The 18,824-nt window shown below is 50.7% G+C and overlaps 2 protein-coding genes across 2 annotated transcripts in view; both read right to left on the bottom strand.

The window, feature by feature from the left end:
- The window catches only part of PSMD1 (proteasome 26S subunit, non-ATPase 1), a 71,045-nt gene extending 63,552 nt beyond the window's left edge, over nt 1-7,493 (bottom strand). The window contains exons 1-6 of the mRNA XM_086754751.1: nt 7,372-7,493; nt 4,548-4,591; nt 3,421-3,494; nt 3,002-3,171; nt 1,941-2,146; nt 442-585 (exon numbers count right to left, since the gene is read on the bottom strand). Coding sequence (XP_086610877.1) covers nt 442-585; nt 1,941-2,146; nt 3,002-3,171; nt 3,421-3,494; nt 4,548-4,591; nt 7,372-7,387 — 654 coding nt within the window. The 5' untranslated portion in view covers nt 7,388-7,493. The remainder of the gene's footprint in view (nt 1-441; nt 586-1,940; nt 2,147-3,001; nt 3,172-3,420; nt 3,495-4,547; nt 4,592-7,371) is intronic.
- A 1,231-nt stretch (nt 7,494-8,724) lies between these two features.
- C9H2orf72 (chromosome 9 C2orf72 homolog) lies at nt 8,725-16,298 on the bottom strand. Its single transcript, XM_086754866.1, has 3 exons — nt 15,761-16,298; nt 12,454-12,570; nt 8,725-11,437 (listed from the first exon to the last, which is right to left on the bottom strand). The coding sequence occupies exons 1-3, from the start codon at nt 16,296-16,298 to the stop codon at nt 11,346-11,348; spliced, it is 747 nt and encodes a 248-aa protein (XP_086610992.1). The 3' UTR covers nt 8,725-11,345.
- Between the last annotated feature and the right edge of the window lie 2,526 nt (nt 16,299-18,824).

Raw genomic sequence — 18,824 nt, 5'->3', positions numbered from 1 at the left:
ACTCCTGAGTCACATGCACATGGCACATCAAGACTGGCAAAGGCCTGAGAACACCTGAGTAATTTTGTAACTGGCTGTCTGAACACTTTCAGTCAATGGCTTACCAAAAACCAAAGCAATGTAAATGTCCTTCCATGGATTAAATAAAACTCCAAGCTGCAACCTACCATCTAACACTCCTACATATGCTTGAAATATTCTGTCAGAAAGTTGTGTACATCCCCAAACTGCCTTTGAATGTGTTTACTTCTCTATAAATTGACCCAATGTGCAATATTTTAATTTCTTTTTTAAGTTGCTCTCACTTTGAGACGTCTTTGAAGCACACAACCAGAAAAAAAGATATTTGATTAAAAAAAACAGAGATCAGGTACACATCAAGACTAATACATCTAAAGAAGAGGAACTTCTGATTGATCTTTAAACAGCACTCAGGTTTACCTGGCACACGTTGATGAAGTCTGGTTTCTCCAGATTCATGTAGATTTTAACTAGAACTCTCAAGACTTTATTACGGAACTGTTTATTCTGCATCAAAGACATACAGAGCTTCAAGCTGTAGGCTAGCATCCCAGGAACATCGTTCTGCAATTAAATTCAGAGATATCAAGTCTGAATTTGGACTGACAAGCAGGATTTAGAAATTAAAATAAAGCTACCTCCTTTCCATTTTAAAAAGCAGAGCAAAAGACATGCACGTATAAACCTTCACAGTTTCCTTTGCCATTTTCAGAAAAGCTTACATGCAGGTGTATTGCAGTTTAAAGAAAAAATATTACCAAAAATGTACAGGACCAATATTTAATTCAGTAATTAAACCATGCAAAAGATCAACTTAAAAGTTCAATACCTATTTCTCCTTCTTCACCTTTCTTGTTTAAATAAGCATCATTGGATGCAGTGAAACTCACTGCACTAATAAAATGTCAGCAAAACAAACCATGCATCAAGAAAAGATCCTCAACACACCTATTTCTTGCTAGAGACTGAGAAACAGATCTGGATACTAGACTTCAGAAAAGTAATTTGAAATGAGGGATTTACAATGGGCAATAAAGCTACTAAACGCATAGGACCAAAAACAAAACAGAGAAAGCAAAATGGATGCCTTATGATTATCACTTCCATATATAGAAATGGGAGACATAAAAAAATATGGGAAAGCTGCAAACTGAAAAGTGGTAAAATTTGAAGGATTTAGACCTTGTGTTCTGGCATGATTGAGATACTGCAGCAGAACAAGATTACACACAACCACTGAGCTGCTGCAAATGACTACAGGCACGCTTCTCTTACCACGGTTACTAGGTAACATGACTTACCTTAAATCCTCAGTGAAAGATGTCAAAACCAAACTGTACTGCCTTGCAGTCAGGGAAGGCTAAGACTGCACACAGCCACTTTCTGAAAATTAGAGCAGCTTACCCAACTACTGCATTTTTGGGGGTCTGTTTTAACTGTCATAAATAAATCACTTACTTAACCCTAAGGATCCCTTCCCACAGCGAATTACTGCAGATGACAGGCACAACAAAATAAAAGAGCTGTCCTTACATTACACCAGACCTAAGGTCTGCCCAGGTCAGTATCATATCTCTGCTAGCAGCTGACAGGGAATTCCTAAAAGAAGAGGGCACACAGCCAGGCTTCCAGGGAATATTCTCACAGCAGCTTGCACCTAAAGAATTTCTTAAAGGTAGGAGACCCTCTACACTTGACAGACATGAGTGGCTCTGCCTTCCATGAACATGTTGAACTAAACACACCCACATCTGCCCCCACTTTGCATAAACTGCATAAACCCACCCTCCCAAGTTTCATCTTTCAGTCTATTAATACAAAACAGGGCAAGTTCCATAGCAACGTGGATCTTGCACTTCACTTCCGGATCCACACCTGGAAGAGATTAGCTACATGCACCCCCTGTCTCTTGCACGTACCGATTCAAGGATGGTTTTCTCAAAGATGTCCAGCCTGCGTGTCTCTAGAGCAATGCCAATGGCCTGCTTGTACTTGTGGTCATCCAAGCACCGCTGGAACATTTTGTTCACTATCCCTTCTAGCCTTTCATCAACAGGTTTCTTCTCTCCTTCTGGCAGCTCCGCATTCTCCACACACTGCTTGGTATAGTGGTCGATACATTTTGCTGAAAAAATATTCAATAAATATAAGGGAGAAAAAGTCAATTTCCTAGACGTTTGCAGTTTTTTTTTACAAATGACGAGGCCAGCATGTGTGTACACACATTCTCCCAACAAATACAGCACATGGGAAACTACACAAAGGCGAGGCACAAGAACTATGTTCGTAGTCATATGCACATAGTAGTGGACCATACTTAAATTCTCTCATAACAAACTGATTTTAGTACTAAAACCAAGTAGATATTTTCAAAATGGAACCAAGGACATGATCTTTAAGTGGCATAATATTTTAAATAAATGAGGAAACAGCAGCAGGAAACTTCCTAGGCTCTGCTATAAGCACTGTTTGGGGAGACTGAAAGCCAGCCTTGGTCCACCATATCCTGTACGGGAAAGTGATACCAGCAGGTGAGACTTTTAAGACACTCAAATTATACACACATTCAACATCTGACTTGTTATCTTGTTAAGGGTGGATAAAAAAAAAAAGGTAGCCCTCAGGTGTGCAGCTACACTTATTAGTTGATTATTTCCAAAGTTATGCTGACATTGGCAATAACATTAGCACAAAAATGAGAGAAGGGACAATAAAAAACCAAAGAAATTTTGCTATTAGGAACAGAATAACGGTTAAGAATAGGAAAAAAATTGCCAGAATTCCTATGTCAGTTCTATTACAGAATCCCAAAGCAGGGGAAATAAAGCAAAAATAAACTGAGTAAAAACAGCTGCAGCATCAATTTAAATGAATACAAGGAGAGGAAGACAAATACAGAGAAAAGCAGCTAAATCCAGTAAAATCTCAAAAGTACGGTAGTTTTGACAAGAGCTTTTCTTTTGCAGCAACAGTTGTTTACCAATGATCGTCTCCACATATTCCGAGTTGTCATTGACGTTGAAGAGGTCACCTGCTCCCAGGGCATAGTTCAGTGATTCCTCAAAAGCTCCCAGGTGGTAAAAAACTTTAGAAGCAACTAAAGCAGCAAACTGCCGGCTCCGAAAGCCCTCATCTTCATAGAGAACTTCACTGTAAAGAAAAGAGAGAAAAGCATCAGCTCTGTGTGCTTAGTTCTCTTTAAGGCCACATGAGAGCTTGATCAAACTTGCATCTTTGGGACTCCAGCTCCAACCCCATACCCATTTGTATTACTGCCTTCAGAAAAATATGGAGCTAGATGCTGTACTAGCCAGTATCAAACAATCAGAACTACATCCACTTCATATCTCCTGCTCTTTTTAAGCAGCGCACTCTGAAGTAATAACTGTCTTCTCTTACATTTTGTCCACTGACTCAGAGATTTCTGCCCAGAAGTCATTGACAACAGCATTCAACTTGTGAAGAGCAAACTCCTATCAAAAAAAAAAAAAAAAGTTATATTACAGAAAAAATGCATTTATTACCTTTCCCCAGTAAAAAAAATGAAGTATTATCTAAGACTGGTAACATAAACACTAACCAATTTCAACAGCAAATTCTACTTTACAAGATTTTGCAAGCACTCACTGATCTTTGCAAGTCCTTTGCAAATAAAGGGCTGTTCATTCAACAGGTAAGACAACCCTGATGTTCCGTTCCTTCCCATCCCTCTGTGATGAACGGCCAATAGGTTAAATTCCTTAAAACACAAAGTTTTCAATGTCTTTGTGGCAACCTTTGTGCAGCACACAGAACTCTTTGGCCTGTGGTCTATGCCAGCCAGCTCTGTTATTTATTTGGACACAGTACTTGAGCAGATAAACAATAACCAGAGTAGAATCAGTGTGTCTGTAATCAGTTCAGAGCAAAAGCAGGGTTCATTCGGATCTACTACCAGCTATGTTTCCAAGCAAAATATTTAGGGGATTACCAACATTACAAGATGCATTTCCTCCTCCTAAAAGAGCTTAACTTTCCCGTTCAAGTAACCAGCAAGCATCATCAATACTTCAAGTGTCTGGTGTTGTCCCTGTGGACTCATACACTCTGTGTACTGCAACGTTTCTGTCGCCATTTTCTTCTACTACTACTACTACCATGATTTCTTTTTCCAAGTGAAAACTGTAACTGTGATTTTGTCTTACATCACTTACATTATGCTAAAAACTTGAGATGTTCTTCACCTTTGAATTTTACATAGCTAAAAAGCAGCGTAACAAAGCTCCATTACCATAAGAGAGCCGGGAGCTTCAGTGAGTACAGATCTTTGCTTTGTGAAGCTCCAGTTTGATTCACGTTCAAAACAAGCACGTTTGCCATCTGTTATCATGTTATTTAAGCCTTTCCTTTCAGCTTTCAGACTAGATACGATTTGGGGACCATTCGTTGCTGTTCAACCATTAATTATTGAGATTCACTCATGTCTGATTTTAAGCTCACAATATAACACATTTTGCTGTAATTTGCTCCCAAATGTAAGAGCTTACCTTAAGCTGTGGCTCTTCTTCATCCAGAAGAGAGATAATTCCAGCTGCAAAATAAGATCATAGACAGCTTTGGACTCTCTCCATTTCAAAAGTGAACACATTATTTAGTTCAAAACCAACAGAACAGGAAAGGTGGCTCTCTCTGGAACGCTGGTTTAAAATCTTCAGTATTAAAATTCAGAGATCAGATCCAACATTGTATTAGAACATGATATAAAACAGTTCAGAATTTATAACTGAAAAGGTACACTGTTTATAAGAGATGATCCTTCTCAGAGGAAAACCTATTAGACAAGAACTCAGAGAATCTGGGATTTACTTCCAGCTTCATCACTAGTTTGCTGACTGCTTTCTAGCAAGTCATTTCCCACTTCCCTGAGGGGCATAAAGAAGTTCATGTCAAAACATTCAAACTCTTTTCATGCCAAGGAAACAGGCCTCATGGCTAAGAGAAGATGTCATATCTCACAGCTTTAGCAAGATTCCTGATGCTGCCCCAGAACATTTGTACAAACAGCTACAGAAATACTGTTTAACTGACATAACTGAGACGTTCAGAGTCATTTGAGGAGCTCAGTCTGAAGAATGGTTATAGATGGTTTCATTGCCAGAGTGCAAGGACGCAACTGAAAGAGCTGGAATAGGATCTGACCAAAGTCCAACACAATTCACTGCTTTTAATCTTTCATCTGTTGTACAGATTGATAACCTTTTAAAACCTAAATAAGACATCAAATCGGAAAGGCCAGCAAGCCTATTGGAGGGCAGAACTGAGTTTTCACAAGATCTTAACAAATCTAAAAGGAGAGCGTGCAGGTCAAACTAAAATGTACAAATATAGAAAGGAACCTGAATAATACAGTGGATTAAGATGAAACATGATCAATAATATCCTATGGCTGCAGGGGGAGGCAGAGAACCCCAACTTCACAGTGAGACGTGTAAGTGAGAGCGTTTCCCAGGAGATACATGAGGCAATCCTTTCCTCTGCTTGGCACCGACACACCTGAGCCAGATCACTGTGTCCAGTGCTGGGCACCATGTTTTAAGAGTTACGAGCAAAACAGGGTGTTCAGAACTGAGCAATGAGAACAAAGAAGTCCAGCAAGCAAGACTCACAAAGGTTGACTGGAGTCTGTAAGTAGTGAGCCGATGGAAATCTGAGAAAAAAGCTCTATGGTTTAGGGCACTGGTTTGATATGGGAGTTTGTGCTCCCATAATGTGATTCCTTAGAGTTAACGCGCCTAAGGAAACTCTATGGATTAGGGCTCTCTCTCTTGATACTTTGCTGGCTGCTCGGTTTCATTTCCGTTATCGCTGCTTGGGATGGGCTGTATCAGTCATTGGGACACTGGATTGTGAGAAATCACGCATTGTTCAATTTGTATATTTTAATAACCCACAAGTTTTATTTTCTTCCCAATTCTCTCTCTCATCCTGCTGGGGAGGGGGAGGGTGAGTGAATAACTGTGGTGACCAGGGCTAAACCACACAGAGTTCATACATGTACAGGGCAGTTGCCAGCAGAAAGAGAATAATCTGATCTTTGTGCCAGATATGAACAGGAATAGTAAGACCAAGCTTTATTTAGGACTTCAAAGATTGAGGTTTGATGAGAAGAGTTTTCTGACAGTAAGACAGCAATTTACATTGCCTAACAAGGTTATAGAACCTCCATTATCAGAGGTCTTTTAAAACCAGGTAAGACACATGTCTGTCAGTAACAGCAGCTGAAGGAGCACTGATGCAGCCCTTGGGCAAGGACGGCAGGTTCAGCAGCCCACCCCACAGCACTCCTTCCAGGTGTTTTTTACAACTCTATTCCAAATATATGATTTTTTTTTAATTAAGCTCCTGCATTTACTTGATCTATCAGGAGGAAGCCATCTCACTTCTCTTCAACATATCATTTCTACCTTTTTAAAATCTCTTGAAATTAATCCCTACTTCTCCTTAATTAAAATAAAATTTAAACATAAAGCAAAGGGTTCGGAAAGAAAAAGCTATCTGCAGACTATTATCCTCTGCACTATTTCTCTCACAAAGCCACAACCAGTGACTTACCAAGTTCTGTCCTGAGTACTTCTGAGAATACTTGTATTCTCTTATCCTATTAAGTTCTCAATAGATCCAAAACCAGTGTTTAACTCCTCAAACACTTCCTTAGCCTTTTCCTCTGCGAGGCACTTGTGTTTCTCACCCCCTTCAAAGCCGAAGCCTGCAGCTTCCCCCTTCCTCATCCCCTGCTGTGCCTCCTACAGACCCCTGCTGCCCGCTGGTTTTATATCTCCCATGCCTTATCCACTTTAAGCAGGTGAAGACCTTCAGTTTGCAACTGCGGCCCAGGAGCACCCCAGCGTCTGCCGGGGGGCTCGCAAAGCCACCAGTCCCTCACAAAGCCCGGGCGGGAGAGGGACGCGGCGCCAGAACGGGCGGGCAGGCAGCCGCCTCTGCCTCCTGCTTGTCCCCACCGAGCCCCCCCGGACAGCCGGCCCCGCTCAGGCTGCTGCAGCGCCCGGGGGAGCGCGGGAGGCCGCGCCGGGGGAGGGCGGGCACCGGGCAGCCCCCTCGTCTTCCGCGGCTCGGGCTTAAAGCGCCGGTTCTGGCGAGCCGCCGGGCACCGGGGGCGGGGGGGGCTCCCGCTCCCGCCGGGGCGCACAACAGCTACCGGCCACAGGCGACTGGGGTCGGGGGAAGGCCTCCGTGACGGGCAGCCCCACGGAGCGCTGCGACCGGCGCCTCCGCGGCCTGTGGCGGTGCCCAGTCACGGCCCTGACTCAGCGAAACCCCGCCGGGCAGCACTACCCCGCGCCGCTCCCTCACCGGCCGAGGTGATCATGGTGCCTGCCTGCCGCCCGCCCGACCCGCGGAGGGAGGTGGGGTCCGGTCTGGTCCGGGCCGCTCCGGCCCAGGTGCGGTGATGCCGCCGCCCGGGGTCCGCGCCGCTACCGCTCTGCCGCCACCCGGCCCGGAAGTGCTGCCAAGGGCCCCTTCCGGCAGGACCCCGCTGCTCTCGGGGAAGGTGCCCGTGGCGATCGCCTGCGCGGGGCAGCAGAGAAACAGGCAGGCGTGGCCTGCACAGCCCTGGCTCCTGGGGCCTCGCACCTTGCCCTGTGCCCGCACAGCCCCCCCGCGCCCCCAGACCCGCCGGGCAGCCTCGTGCTTGGCCTGGGAAACGCGAGCCGATGCGTGCCCGCAGCCCAGGAGGGCAACCGCATCCTGGGCTGCTTCAGAAGCAGCGTGGCCAGCAGGCCCAGGGAGGGGATTCTGCCCCTCTACTCCGCTCTCTGAGACCCCCCCGCAGCACTGCGTCCAGCTCTGGAGCCCCCAGTATAAGAAGGACATGGACGTGTTGGAGCGAGTCCAGAGGAGGCCGTGAAGATGATCAGAGGGCTGGAGCACCTCTGCTATGAGGACAGGCTGAGAGAGTTGGGGCTGTTCAGCCTGGAGAAGAGGAGGCTCTGGGGAGACCTTAGAGCGGCCTTCCAGTGCCTAAAGGGGGCTGCAGGAAAGCTGGAGAGAGACTTTTGACAAGGGCATGTAGTGATAGGACCAGGGGTCATGGCTTTAAACTGGAAGAGGGTAGGCTTAGATCAGATATAAGGAAGAAATTATTTACTGTGAGGGTGGGCAGGCACTGGAACAGGTTGCCCAGAGAAGCTGTGGATGCCCCGTCCCTGAAAGTGTTCAAGGCCAGGCCGGATGGGGCTTTGAGTGACCTGATCTGGTGGAAGGTGTCCCTGCCCAGGGCAGGGGGGTTGGAACTAGATGATCTTTAAAGGTCCCTTCCAACCCAAACCATTCTATATTTGATGATTCTATGAAACAGCCCTCCCCTGCTTGCACTCCACTGCCTGGGGGTGGGAAGGGGGGCTGCAGGGCCAAGGGCTGTGGGATCCCCACGGATGACCCCATGAATGCTTGTGTTTGTGCTATGCCCACACAACAGGAAAGGTCTCACCCGCACCCATTTCTCCCTTAAAAAGGGAAGCACACATACAGATGGCTCCAACAGCCCCTCACCAAATCTTCTTCTTCTGGATACGATGTACTGGGGTCACTTCCATTCCCTCCCCAATATAGCTTTTATTTAAATCTAGAGAAACATCAGTTAAACCAGGCATAGTGCTTCTTCAAGGATAAGACCATGGCAAACAAAAAACAAACTGAATCAAGTTCCAATTCAGAAATTAAATGTCTTTATTCTTTACAGCGAGCACATAAGATAACAGTGTCCTTAAATTACTAAACCAATTAAACACTTAAAACTTATCTGCTGCACCTCTGTGCAAGGCTAGTGAAAAAAAAAAACAAGAAAAAAATAGTTCAAGTCACTTTTATTCCTCAGTCAAAGGAAAACAATACTTTTGGTCAAATGTATTCCCACTCACACCTCCTAAACCCCAGGCAGTTCATCCACTTCCACAGAAGTCTCACTCTAAGGGTAAACTTGCATGATTTATTTAAAGTTACCTGTCAATAAATCCATTGAATTTGTAGCACTAAGATAGGTTTAACTGCAAATCTGTACTCTTGGGCCACCTCTGCATTGGTAAATTCTAGGCAGCAAAGGCCAAACACAGTAAGAAAATAAAGATTCACCTGATCATACTGTCAAGTCCCATGGGACTGACCTAACCAAGGGCTTTATCGGGAAAGTACGTAACTGCCCAGCGACCTGGGCTCTGCTGTGGAGACAAGTGGAGGGAATCTGTCGCGCAGTACACCTGTGCGCTCATGCCAGGGACAGAGCAGGAGGATGCCTTCATCCCGCTAAGATGTACGCACTACTCAGTGCTGAAGCCCGGGGTCATGATTACAGCCACCCACACCTTACATTTGTATTTTCCATACGGTCATAAGCAAAGAAAACCTACAGAAATCCTGCAGGCTGGAAGGAGAGCGGGTTTGGCGCCCTCTCTGCAGAGCAAAATGCTCCACCAACGTCAGCTATCTCCTAGATCTGCTGTTCCCTGCCCACAACCACATACTAAAGTGTTTCTGCTGTGAGGAGATGTGACCTGCGCTTCCCCAAACACTGCTCACAGGGACTTGGCATCCACCTACCCTCTCCCTCCCACCTTTTTATGGAGCAGCTACAGCACCTTACGGCTGCATTTCAAGCAAAGCTTTCCTACAAAGACCAAGCCTAACTATCCCAACACATTCAAACGAGCAGTGTGATAACAGACTTGCTGAGCAACACCTGGAAACACTCCCCATCTCTCCCACTCAACCTCACCAGCATGTTCCAAACACCCTCAACCGCTCTCTCCCAGCCAAAAGGGCAAAGCACCATCACAAAAGGGACCAACTTTAAACCCAAGAGCTGCTAAGCTCCGCTCCAGCATTACCATCATTACTCCAGTGAGGTAGGTAGGTGTTGCTGTCCCCATCCTACTGGTGGGGAATCTGAGGCACAGAAAAATGGTTTGTTGAAAAATGTTGATGATCATGAGCATAGCTGGGTAAAAAAAACCCATTCCCTCCTCCAGGTAAGAGCTAGAGAGATGCTAAAGGCACGCTGCTGGGAGAGAGTACTGGCCGGAGCTGGCAGGACTGCAGGCACTTCAGCCACCACTGGGAAAAAAGGAGCAAGAGAAAGGACAGATGTGCACAAAGGACATACTGCCATAATTCAGCAGCTAACCCAGAGAAGAGGCAGGCAGACACGATGGGCTGAAGTTTCTGGCCTGAAACTCCAAAAGGACAGCCAGTCCCAACCAAAACCCAGCTTGTGCTAAAAATAAAACAAGACCCGTTTTAAGTTCCATTAAAGTAGTAATAAAAAAGGTATTCCTACCATTATAATAATATTTCTCATAAACGAAGGATTTGTAATCAATTGTGTTGCCCCACAGGCTACAGGCAGCACTGTGGAACTACTTAAATAGCTTATTTTTATATTTATTTATGAAGTAGCCCTGTCTTTTTGTGAGAATGCTGCAAGCCACCTCCAAGACCTGCCACCACATGGCTTGGAGATTTCCCAGGGAAGATGGGCCTCTCCCGTAACCCCATCTAGCATCAGCCACATCGTAGCGTCCGTCTGCCATCCCCTCCAACCCAGGCAGTCCATCAGTCAGTCTGTGAGCACCAGGACAAGCCAGAGGGACGGATCCTGCTTCCAAATCACACTGTGCTCCAGCTGCTATTGCTATCTGTATCTCTTGTGTTATCCTTGTTACCCACAGTGGGCTGATCTTGCGTTTCTTCACATTACACGGTTACATTCAAGCCTTTTCAGTAGCTGGTAGATCCGAGACCTCATATTTAGTCCCATTGTAGTCTCCCTGCCACTGTGTTATTTGTTTTTTGTTTTGTTTTTTTTTTGCCTGATCAGAGAGAGAGCAGGAACTGCAAAGCAGCACTAAAGCAGGAAAACAAGGCAACAAAATCTGTTTGCCAGGGAGGCCAGCCCTGGCACTCTCGGTAGGCGACTTTGCTCAGAATTAGAAAGCGTTCCTCATTCTTCAAGCAGATGGCCGCATTTCACACTCAAAGTCCCCATGTCATCTTGCCCAGGATGTGAGATACATCCCCCCAAATGGCTTCTCAGAAGCCCAGTGTCCATCGGCAGCTCCAGGCACCCCCAGACAGCAGGGGACAGCTCTCTGGCACGGACCTCAGAGGCTGCTGGCAGCTACAGAAGACCCTGGCGAGTTAAGCCGAGCAGCTTCTCCCCAGAGCGGTGGGTCCTCAGAGGAGAGGGCAAGTGGGTGTGCACCAGCTCCTCCCACTGCTCCAAATCCACGGGGCAGATCCGGGACACGGACTGCGCTGGGCACCCAGCAGCTCTAGGTGCCTGTGTCTCCAGCAGCTTCTTCATAGTTTCCATTGGGAGACAGGCTGGTCAGAGCCACTTCTTCCTCGAGGTCCTGCCAGACACCTGCAAAGAGCAGAGAGAAGTCAAGGGAGATCTGAATGGGAAACTCTTCTTCATGCAAAATGCAACTTAAAACAAAATGAAAAGAAAATATGAGAGGAAGCAATTGATATATACTCACGACCTAAGCACAGATAATTTTTTTCATAACTGATGTTCATTTTGTTTTACAAACTCAACATTGCTTCAACAAACAGGGGTGATCTATGACCGAAGGAGCACACGGCGCAGCTCCCGGCCTCCTGCAGTCTCTGCAATCTCAGAACAAGCTGCGTGGCCATGAGACATCACCTGCCTGGTGCTGACTGCAAGATCAGACACTTAAATTTTCTGACCCTAGAGGACACGTGTCAAAGCTGCACAAACATTTCAGTTGTTTTCTCAGACCCTTATGCTTTTTGCAGTGGAGGAGCTTCCCCTCCTCTACGTGCTCTGTAGAGGAGTCTGTATCTCCACACCACGCACCTTGTAGCCTCCTGCATGGGGGCTCTCTGCAAAAAGACAATCACTGCTGGGAAAAGTACAGCAAAGACTGAATGCTAGGTTACTGGATACCTGAACAACTTCCTTTTGAATCAGGGAGCCCAAGGCTGACCACCCTCTTCCTCCTCCCCCCCAGCCCCAAATGCAAGTGATTTGGGAACACTTCTTCCAGCTGTGTTTGCAGAAATCATGTAAGATCAAAGTGATGCTTCCAACTGATTGTCTGGATGAACTCCTGCAAAGGGCAGCTGAGTCCAGCAGTGCTCCCAGGGGTGTAGTTGGGCACCAGTCCCAGCATGTTTTTATTTAGCCAGGCGAAAGGTCAGAAAACAAGGAGACAGCAACATAGCAGCCAGATGTGCGCTGTTTGTCTTCAGGTTCTGGCCAAGCCAAGGCTAGGGAAGAGATGTCAGCTGTGGAGGTGGAAATAGCTTAAGGAGGCCACTGGCAAGAGCTCTGGGCACCAGGACCACCAGGGAGTCGGTGAGGAACCTCTGACAGACACAGCAGGATGCAAGGCAGGGAGCTGGGCATACCTTCATGAACGTTGTTTGCAGCTTTTGTTTCATGACGTTGTCTCCGGCTCCTCTGGCTCCAAGAAATGCATCGCAGGAAGGATGGGAGCCTCCACCTCTCCCTGTCTTTCCCCTCTTCTAGATAAATCACAGAAGACAAGTTCAGACTGACAGGGGATCAGCCCTGCTGCTCCTCTACCTCCCCGCTGCTGACTCACAACGTCTCCCCTCCACGAGCCCAACAATGCAGCAAAACCAGGTCCACTCCACAGAGCCCACCCCTGGAAAGCACACAGCAGCTCCTGACAGTCCTTATTTCAGCCCGAAAACTGCTGCCCTAGAAATTTGCCTCTGGTATCAGTTTACACTTTGCCACCTCGCTGCCAAAACCATCCCGGATGCGGCAGCCCAGGGTGAGAAAGGAACCAGGCCGGAGCTCAGCCGGCACACGTGGCGAGGCTGGGGACTGACGCGGTTAGGGCATTCCTGCAGGAGGAAGTTTTTCTTTGGTATTAGCACACAGCTTCAGCCACATCAACCTATTTACTGCTCCCCGCTTCATCAAACAATTCCTCCCTCGCAGGGAGACCCGCTGGACGCGCAGACTTGCAGCATGCTGAAAACTCTAGCTGTAGCCGCTTGCAAAATGCAGCGAGCACGTGGCTCCCATCGGTGTATAGTATTTATTCTGGAGGACAACAAAGGTCACAGCAAGTTACTACAGCCTTTCAAGCCATTCTAGTAAAACACTACAGCAGCTTGTAAAACATTACACCAGCATATTTTATATAGTCTCCAGCAGCAGCAGTTCAGCATCTCCAGTGAAATATCGTCCAGCCTTTCACCTCCTGATCAGATAACAAATGATAAACCACTTCAGCGTCCTTCAGCTTATCAAACCATTGCAACACTAAAGGGTTCACAGTGGCAGTGTTTCCTGCCAGTCAACAAACCAAAACCTCCAGCCATAAACACATCCTCTCCTCGCAGTGCGCGGGGACTCTGGATGCCCCTGAGGCACGGCAGGACAGCAGCCCAGCACATTCCTGCTCAGACCCGAGAGATGCAGGAACCCCACTGCCGTTCCTGTTCCAGCTCCACTGAAAAAACGTGCTGGGACGTTGCCAGCACGGGGGGTGGGGGGGTGGGGGCTGCAGCTCCAGAGCAACTGTCACAGGCAGAGCTGAGCAGCCACGTGTGTGGAAGAGGAAGAGGCTTTGAAGCTGGGCCAAAACAAAACAGGCACAAGCACACGTAGACAGAGCCTTACACTCTGTACGCCTCCCAGCATCCCTATCCAGATGCAAGAGTATCTTTCTTCCGCTTAGCACATGCCCCTTTCGATGTCAAGAGGGGAAACAAGACAAGCTCAGCCCCAGCTGAGGACATCTTTACAGCGGCATCCCTAGAACCTGCTTTGCAAGGTGCTCTGCAGCCCCCTGCCCATCTTTCCTACATCACACACCTTGTAGCCTCCTGCATGGGGGCCAGGTCTGGAGTCACAGCTATGTCTGGCATCCCTCTGGCCACATGGAGATTTCGGAGGGCTCACAGGGTCACGGAAAGAAGCGGCCCCTGCCTAGGGTTGAACCCTGCAGCTGATGAACATCCTCATTACACATGCGGGTCCTGGAACACTGACATGACTAAGAGCACCAGGCAATGCACCAGAGGTGAATTAAAGCAGCACGCTGAGTCCTCCTACCCACCATGCTCATAAAGCACATACAAACAGGCTGCAACGCCCGCTCCGGCTCTTTCTGCTCCTCTTTCTCCACTGCTGGCTGCTACACTGCTTCCATGTCTGCACGAAGGACAAAGCCACAGCTAGCCACAAAAATACATGTACTGAGCCAAGTGCCAGCCATGGGCTGAGGGAGGAAAAGGTCACGTAAGCAGGGATAAACTTCTGCTGTCCCAGGCTGCTGCGGCCAGAACTGCAGGGCTCACTGGTGCCTGCAACCACACCAGACATTCTTGCAGCAGCAACAATGTGAGGAAGATAAAAGCCCATGAAAGGAGAGAAGCTGGAAAGAGGACCGTGGGTGCCTCAGTACAAAGGGTTGGCAGAAGACAGCCCTGCACCCTCGCAGTGGGTCCTGGCCATCTGAAAGCTCCTCAGCATTCAGATCCAGGATTCTGGACTCAGCTGATGGAAAGAAGCACCTGAGCTGCAGCAGCTCTGGGATCCCTCGGGAAAAAGGCAGCAAGAGAGCAGAAAAACAGATCCCCTGGAAATGCTGGGGATCAAGGGAAAAGCAGGAAAAAAATGAAAGAAGCGAGAAGGAAAGGGAAACAGCCCGAGACAAGCAGTGCCAAAGATTAAAGTGAGCCCGAGCAGTTTTGTGTGGCTGCTGTGAGGGCAGAGCCGGCCCAGCTGCCCATCACCCTGCGTCTGGACACAAATGTGACTCGCCTTTTGCCCCAGAGCAAGCGCTGCTCTTCAAGGCCTGCCTGACACCCAGCTCTCATCCTGCCATCCTCCCATTGCTTACGCTGGCCACCAACAGACGCTGGTTTTAAACTGGAACACCCACTTGCTGTTGTTCTTATTCATTATGCAAAGCCAGCACAAGCATCTTCCTCCAGCAGGAAGGTCAGGTCCTGCCTGCACCCCACAGCAAGGGCTGAGCCCCAATCCTGCGTCCCCAAGAATGCACATCCATAAGGATGGACAGCCACTGCCTCACAGCCCTCAGCTGCCACATCCCTGCTATCCCAGAGCTGCTCCAGTGCTTCCCAACCCGCTGGGAAGTTTGTCCTCCCCAGCTGCCAGGACTGGGAACCCCACCAGAAAGAGGCAGATTCCATTGGGAAGGTTCTGATCCCACCAGCATGAAAGAGATCCCCTGGGGGAAAGAGATCTGATTGGGTCAGGGGAAGATCCCATCAGGAGTGGGATGGGAAAATGGGAAAAGACAGATCCCACTGGGGTAGGGGGCACCCCATTGGGAATGGGAAGCTTGCACTGGGATATGCCAGATCCCTTTGGAGTAGCGGGGAGATCCCACCAGCAGTGCTCAGATCCCATTAGGATGGGGTAGATCCCGCCGAGGAGAGGAAGATCGCACAGGAAAACGGAGCAAACCCCATTGTAAAAGCCCATGGCCCTCGGCTGACAGAGCGAGCAGCCCGGCCACCCTCTGCCCCCCCAGCCGGTCCCCGCACCCATCCCCGGTACCTGCGGGGTGCTGCAGTGTCCCCCCCCATCCCCGGTATCTGCGGGGTGCTGAGCCCCCCTCCGTCCCCTGTACCCTCGAGTGCTGCAGCCTCCCCCCGCCCCCGGTACCCTGGGGTGCTGCAGCCCCCCCCCCCCCATCCCCGGTACCTGCGGGGTGCTGCAGGGCGGCTCGCAGGGCGCGGCAGGCGGCGGCGCGGCAGTCGCGGAGGGCGGCGGGGCTGCCGGGGCTGTACCGGGCCGCCTGCACCGTACCGGCCGCCGGGAAGTGCCGCCGTAACGCGGCGTCCAGCACCGCCCCGTCCTCCCCGTCCCCGCCGGGCAGGAGGACCCCGACGACGGCGGGCGGGGGTGCCGGGGGCAGGCGGCGGCACACGTCCCGCACAACCTCCCGCAGGCGGGCCCGCGCCGCGCGGCCCCGCGCCTCCCCGCCGCGGCACAGCACCAGCAGCAGCCGCGCTCCCAGCGCCCGACGCCCGCCGGCGACGACCCGCCGCCGGGACTGGCAACCGGACACCGGCACCGACACCGGCGGCACCTCGTCGCCCAGGAGGTCGCGGGCGAAGGCGGCCAGCGTGGCCGCCGCCGGGGCCCCGTCCGCCACCTCGGCCACCAGCAGCACAGCCCGCCGCCCCCCCGCCCGCTCCACCAGCGCCCGCAGCTCCTGCAGCTCCGCCGTCGCCGCCATCCCCCGCCGCCGCCGCCGCGCACCCTGCCCGGCACCGCCCCCGCCCCCGCCCACCGGCCCCTCGCACCCTGCATCGTCCTCGGCCCCGTACCGGGCATCGGCTCCAGCACCGGCCCCGCGCCAGGCACCCCCCCGTACACTGGCCCCGATGCGGGGGGAGGGGGTCAAGATCCCAATGGGAATAGCCAGATCCCATTGGGGTGGGGGGGGAAATCCCATCAGGAGTGGTCAGATCCCAGTGGGAAAAGCCAGCTTCTGCTGAGGAGGGAGATCCCGTCGGGAATGGTGAGCCCGCATTGGGATAAGCCAGATTCCGTTGGACTAGGGGGGAGATCCCATCAGCGGTGGTCAGATCCCATTAGGATCCCCTCACCGCCCCACGCAAGGTGGCCAGCAGCACCCCCAGCCTCATCCCGGGACCAGCAGCCACCACCCCAGCTCCCTCCAGGGTGCACAGCCGCTGCCTGCTGCCGGGTGGGCACAGCAGAGAGGGTCCTAGAGGGGACCTGGGACCCCCAGATCTGCCACGCAACCAGGCCCACAGCCCTTGCTGGCCCTCTTACCAGCGGGGAGGTAATAAAATTCAGGCAAAAAACACAGGCTGGGGGCTAGGGAGCTGGGAGAGGGGTCGTCAGAGGCTGTGGTGACAGCAAAGTGGGGCACACGTGAGACCTTGAATGGAGGTGCAGCTGATCATGCAGCTCCAAGTGTACAACGTGTCTCCCAGGGTGTAACACACCATACCCCCGGGCAGTGATGGAGTGGCCTCCGTGGCATCGTGTGCTGTAGGAGGCACTGGGCTGCTGCACAGCCTGGCCAGGCTACGGCCATGTTTGGGGAACAATTCCACTTTGGGAAGCAATTACCCCCTCAAAGGCCATACCCACCCCATTGGTCGTAAGTTCCCCAGTTTGTGCACAAATACGCAGCCGAGCTGCAGCCCCCACCCGGCACGCTGCATCTCCGAGTCCCTTCCCAAGCCAGTCACTTTTGGCTCCCCTCTGCAAACACCGCATGCACCCCCCCTCCACACAAAACACAGCCCATAGTCACAGCCCCACCAGCATCGGCAGGGCTCCACAGTGACACGCACGTCTCGCCAAAGCACAAAAGGTTTGCAGGGATAAGTACGGAGCTACAGTCAGGTTTTTGGTGCTGGCACACCTTACACAGCCCCAGCGTGGGGAAAGGCCTGTATCCCACAAGCCAGCTCTGCCAGCCGATGGTGAATGAAAGCCACGTGATCGCAGCCACCGTGCCCAGTCCTGGTGCTTGCATGGTGTCGGCGTGTCTGTGAGATAAACCAGGAAGCCCTGATCCACGGCACGTGGTAAATACTTCCCCTGTGCCACATCAGAACAGGCTCCTCCAAACAGGTAACATCTTATCACAAGAACCCGGGAGGGGATAAATGGCTCAAAGGTGCAAACGGCCGGAGTCACCTTGGCCAGCGGCTCTCTTAGGCCGTTTGGAGCCAAACCATCTCTGAGGGATGGGTGCAGGAGGCTGCAAGAGCACTGCGGGGCAAAAGCAGAGTTGAAAGCCACATGCCTGCCCTGGATCCATGATTCCCGATGCGTGTGTTGGAGCACACTTGTGCCGCAAAGGCAGCTGAGCCAGCGTGCCTGCTTCCTGCCTGTCTTTGAGGCCACCCATCCCCAGAACCCAGCAGATCAGCAGCCACTACAGGGAAGGGATGTGCCACAGGCTGGTGCCCAGGCACAAGGGAGGTGTGGCAGCTCAGGAAGGTCGCTGTGTGCCACCAATTTTAAGCCAGGAAAACATTTGCCCCCGCTATGACAGGCTTAGCAAACACCGTCCCATGCCAGCGTCACGGGGGTCAGACAGCCTGGGTGAGGATTTCAGGCAGACTTTCCTCCCTGGGTCCTAGCAAAAATAACTTACTCATTGACGAGCGCTGATAGGCAAATCAGAGGGAGATGAAACAGGAGGATTAGGCTCCTCTTCCAAAGATCAGGGTCTACTGTTGCAAGAGCCCATGCGTGGGACCCCTGAGAGCAGTTGTCAACATGGCAGAGCTACAAAGTCAGACATAACTCAACAGCCAGGTCTGGCCTTAGCATTGCCCAGATTGTGCATTTACAAAAATTTTTTTCTCATCTCTCCAGAATCCTGCTTATCTTCCCGTGGAGAAAAGCCCTGGGTGAAATCAGCGCCGTGAGCTGTGCCAGCAGCAGGAGGAGGGGACAGGAGCGATGCTGGTCCCCAGGAGCCCACACCTTGGGGTTTCTCTGCTCTTACTTTCCCCAGTACAGAATTTCGGGTACAGCCCTCACACAGATTTGTTCATAAGCCAGCCACAAGGAGAAGGTCTCTGGGAAGAGAGACCAGCAGCTTTGGCTGCTTCCTGCAAGGGACAAGCCCAAGACAGACACTCGCTTTGGCCAGTTTGACTGGGGAAGCCCAGGTCTCTTGAAGCTGGCTCTACGGAGGCGGGATGCTCCCTGCAAACTGCCACAAGACCCACTGGACGTTTAAACACCGGACAGGCCGCCAGCTCAGCTT

Source organism: Chlamydotis macqueenii, chromosome 9 (assembly GCF_036417535.1).
Source record: "Chlamydotis macqueenii isolate bChlMac1 chromosome 9, bChlMac1.mat, whole genome shotgun sequence".
Lineage (NCBI taxonomy): Eukaryota > Metazoa > Chordata > Aves > Otidiformes > Otididae > Chlamydotis > Chlamydotis macqueenii.
Note: the sequence above shows the minus strand (reverse complement) of the source record. Positions and strands in the feature narration are given on the sequence as shown.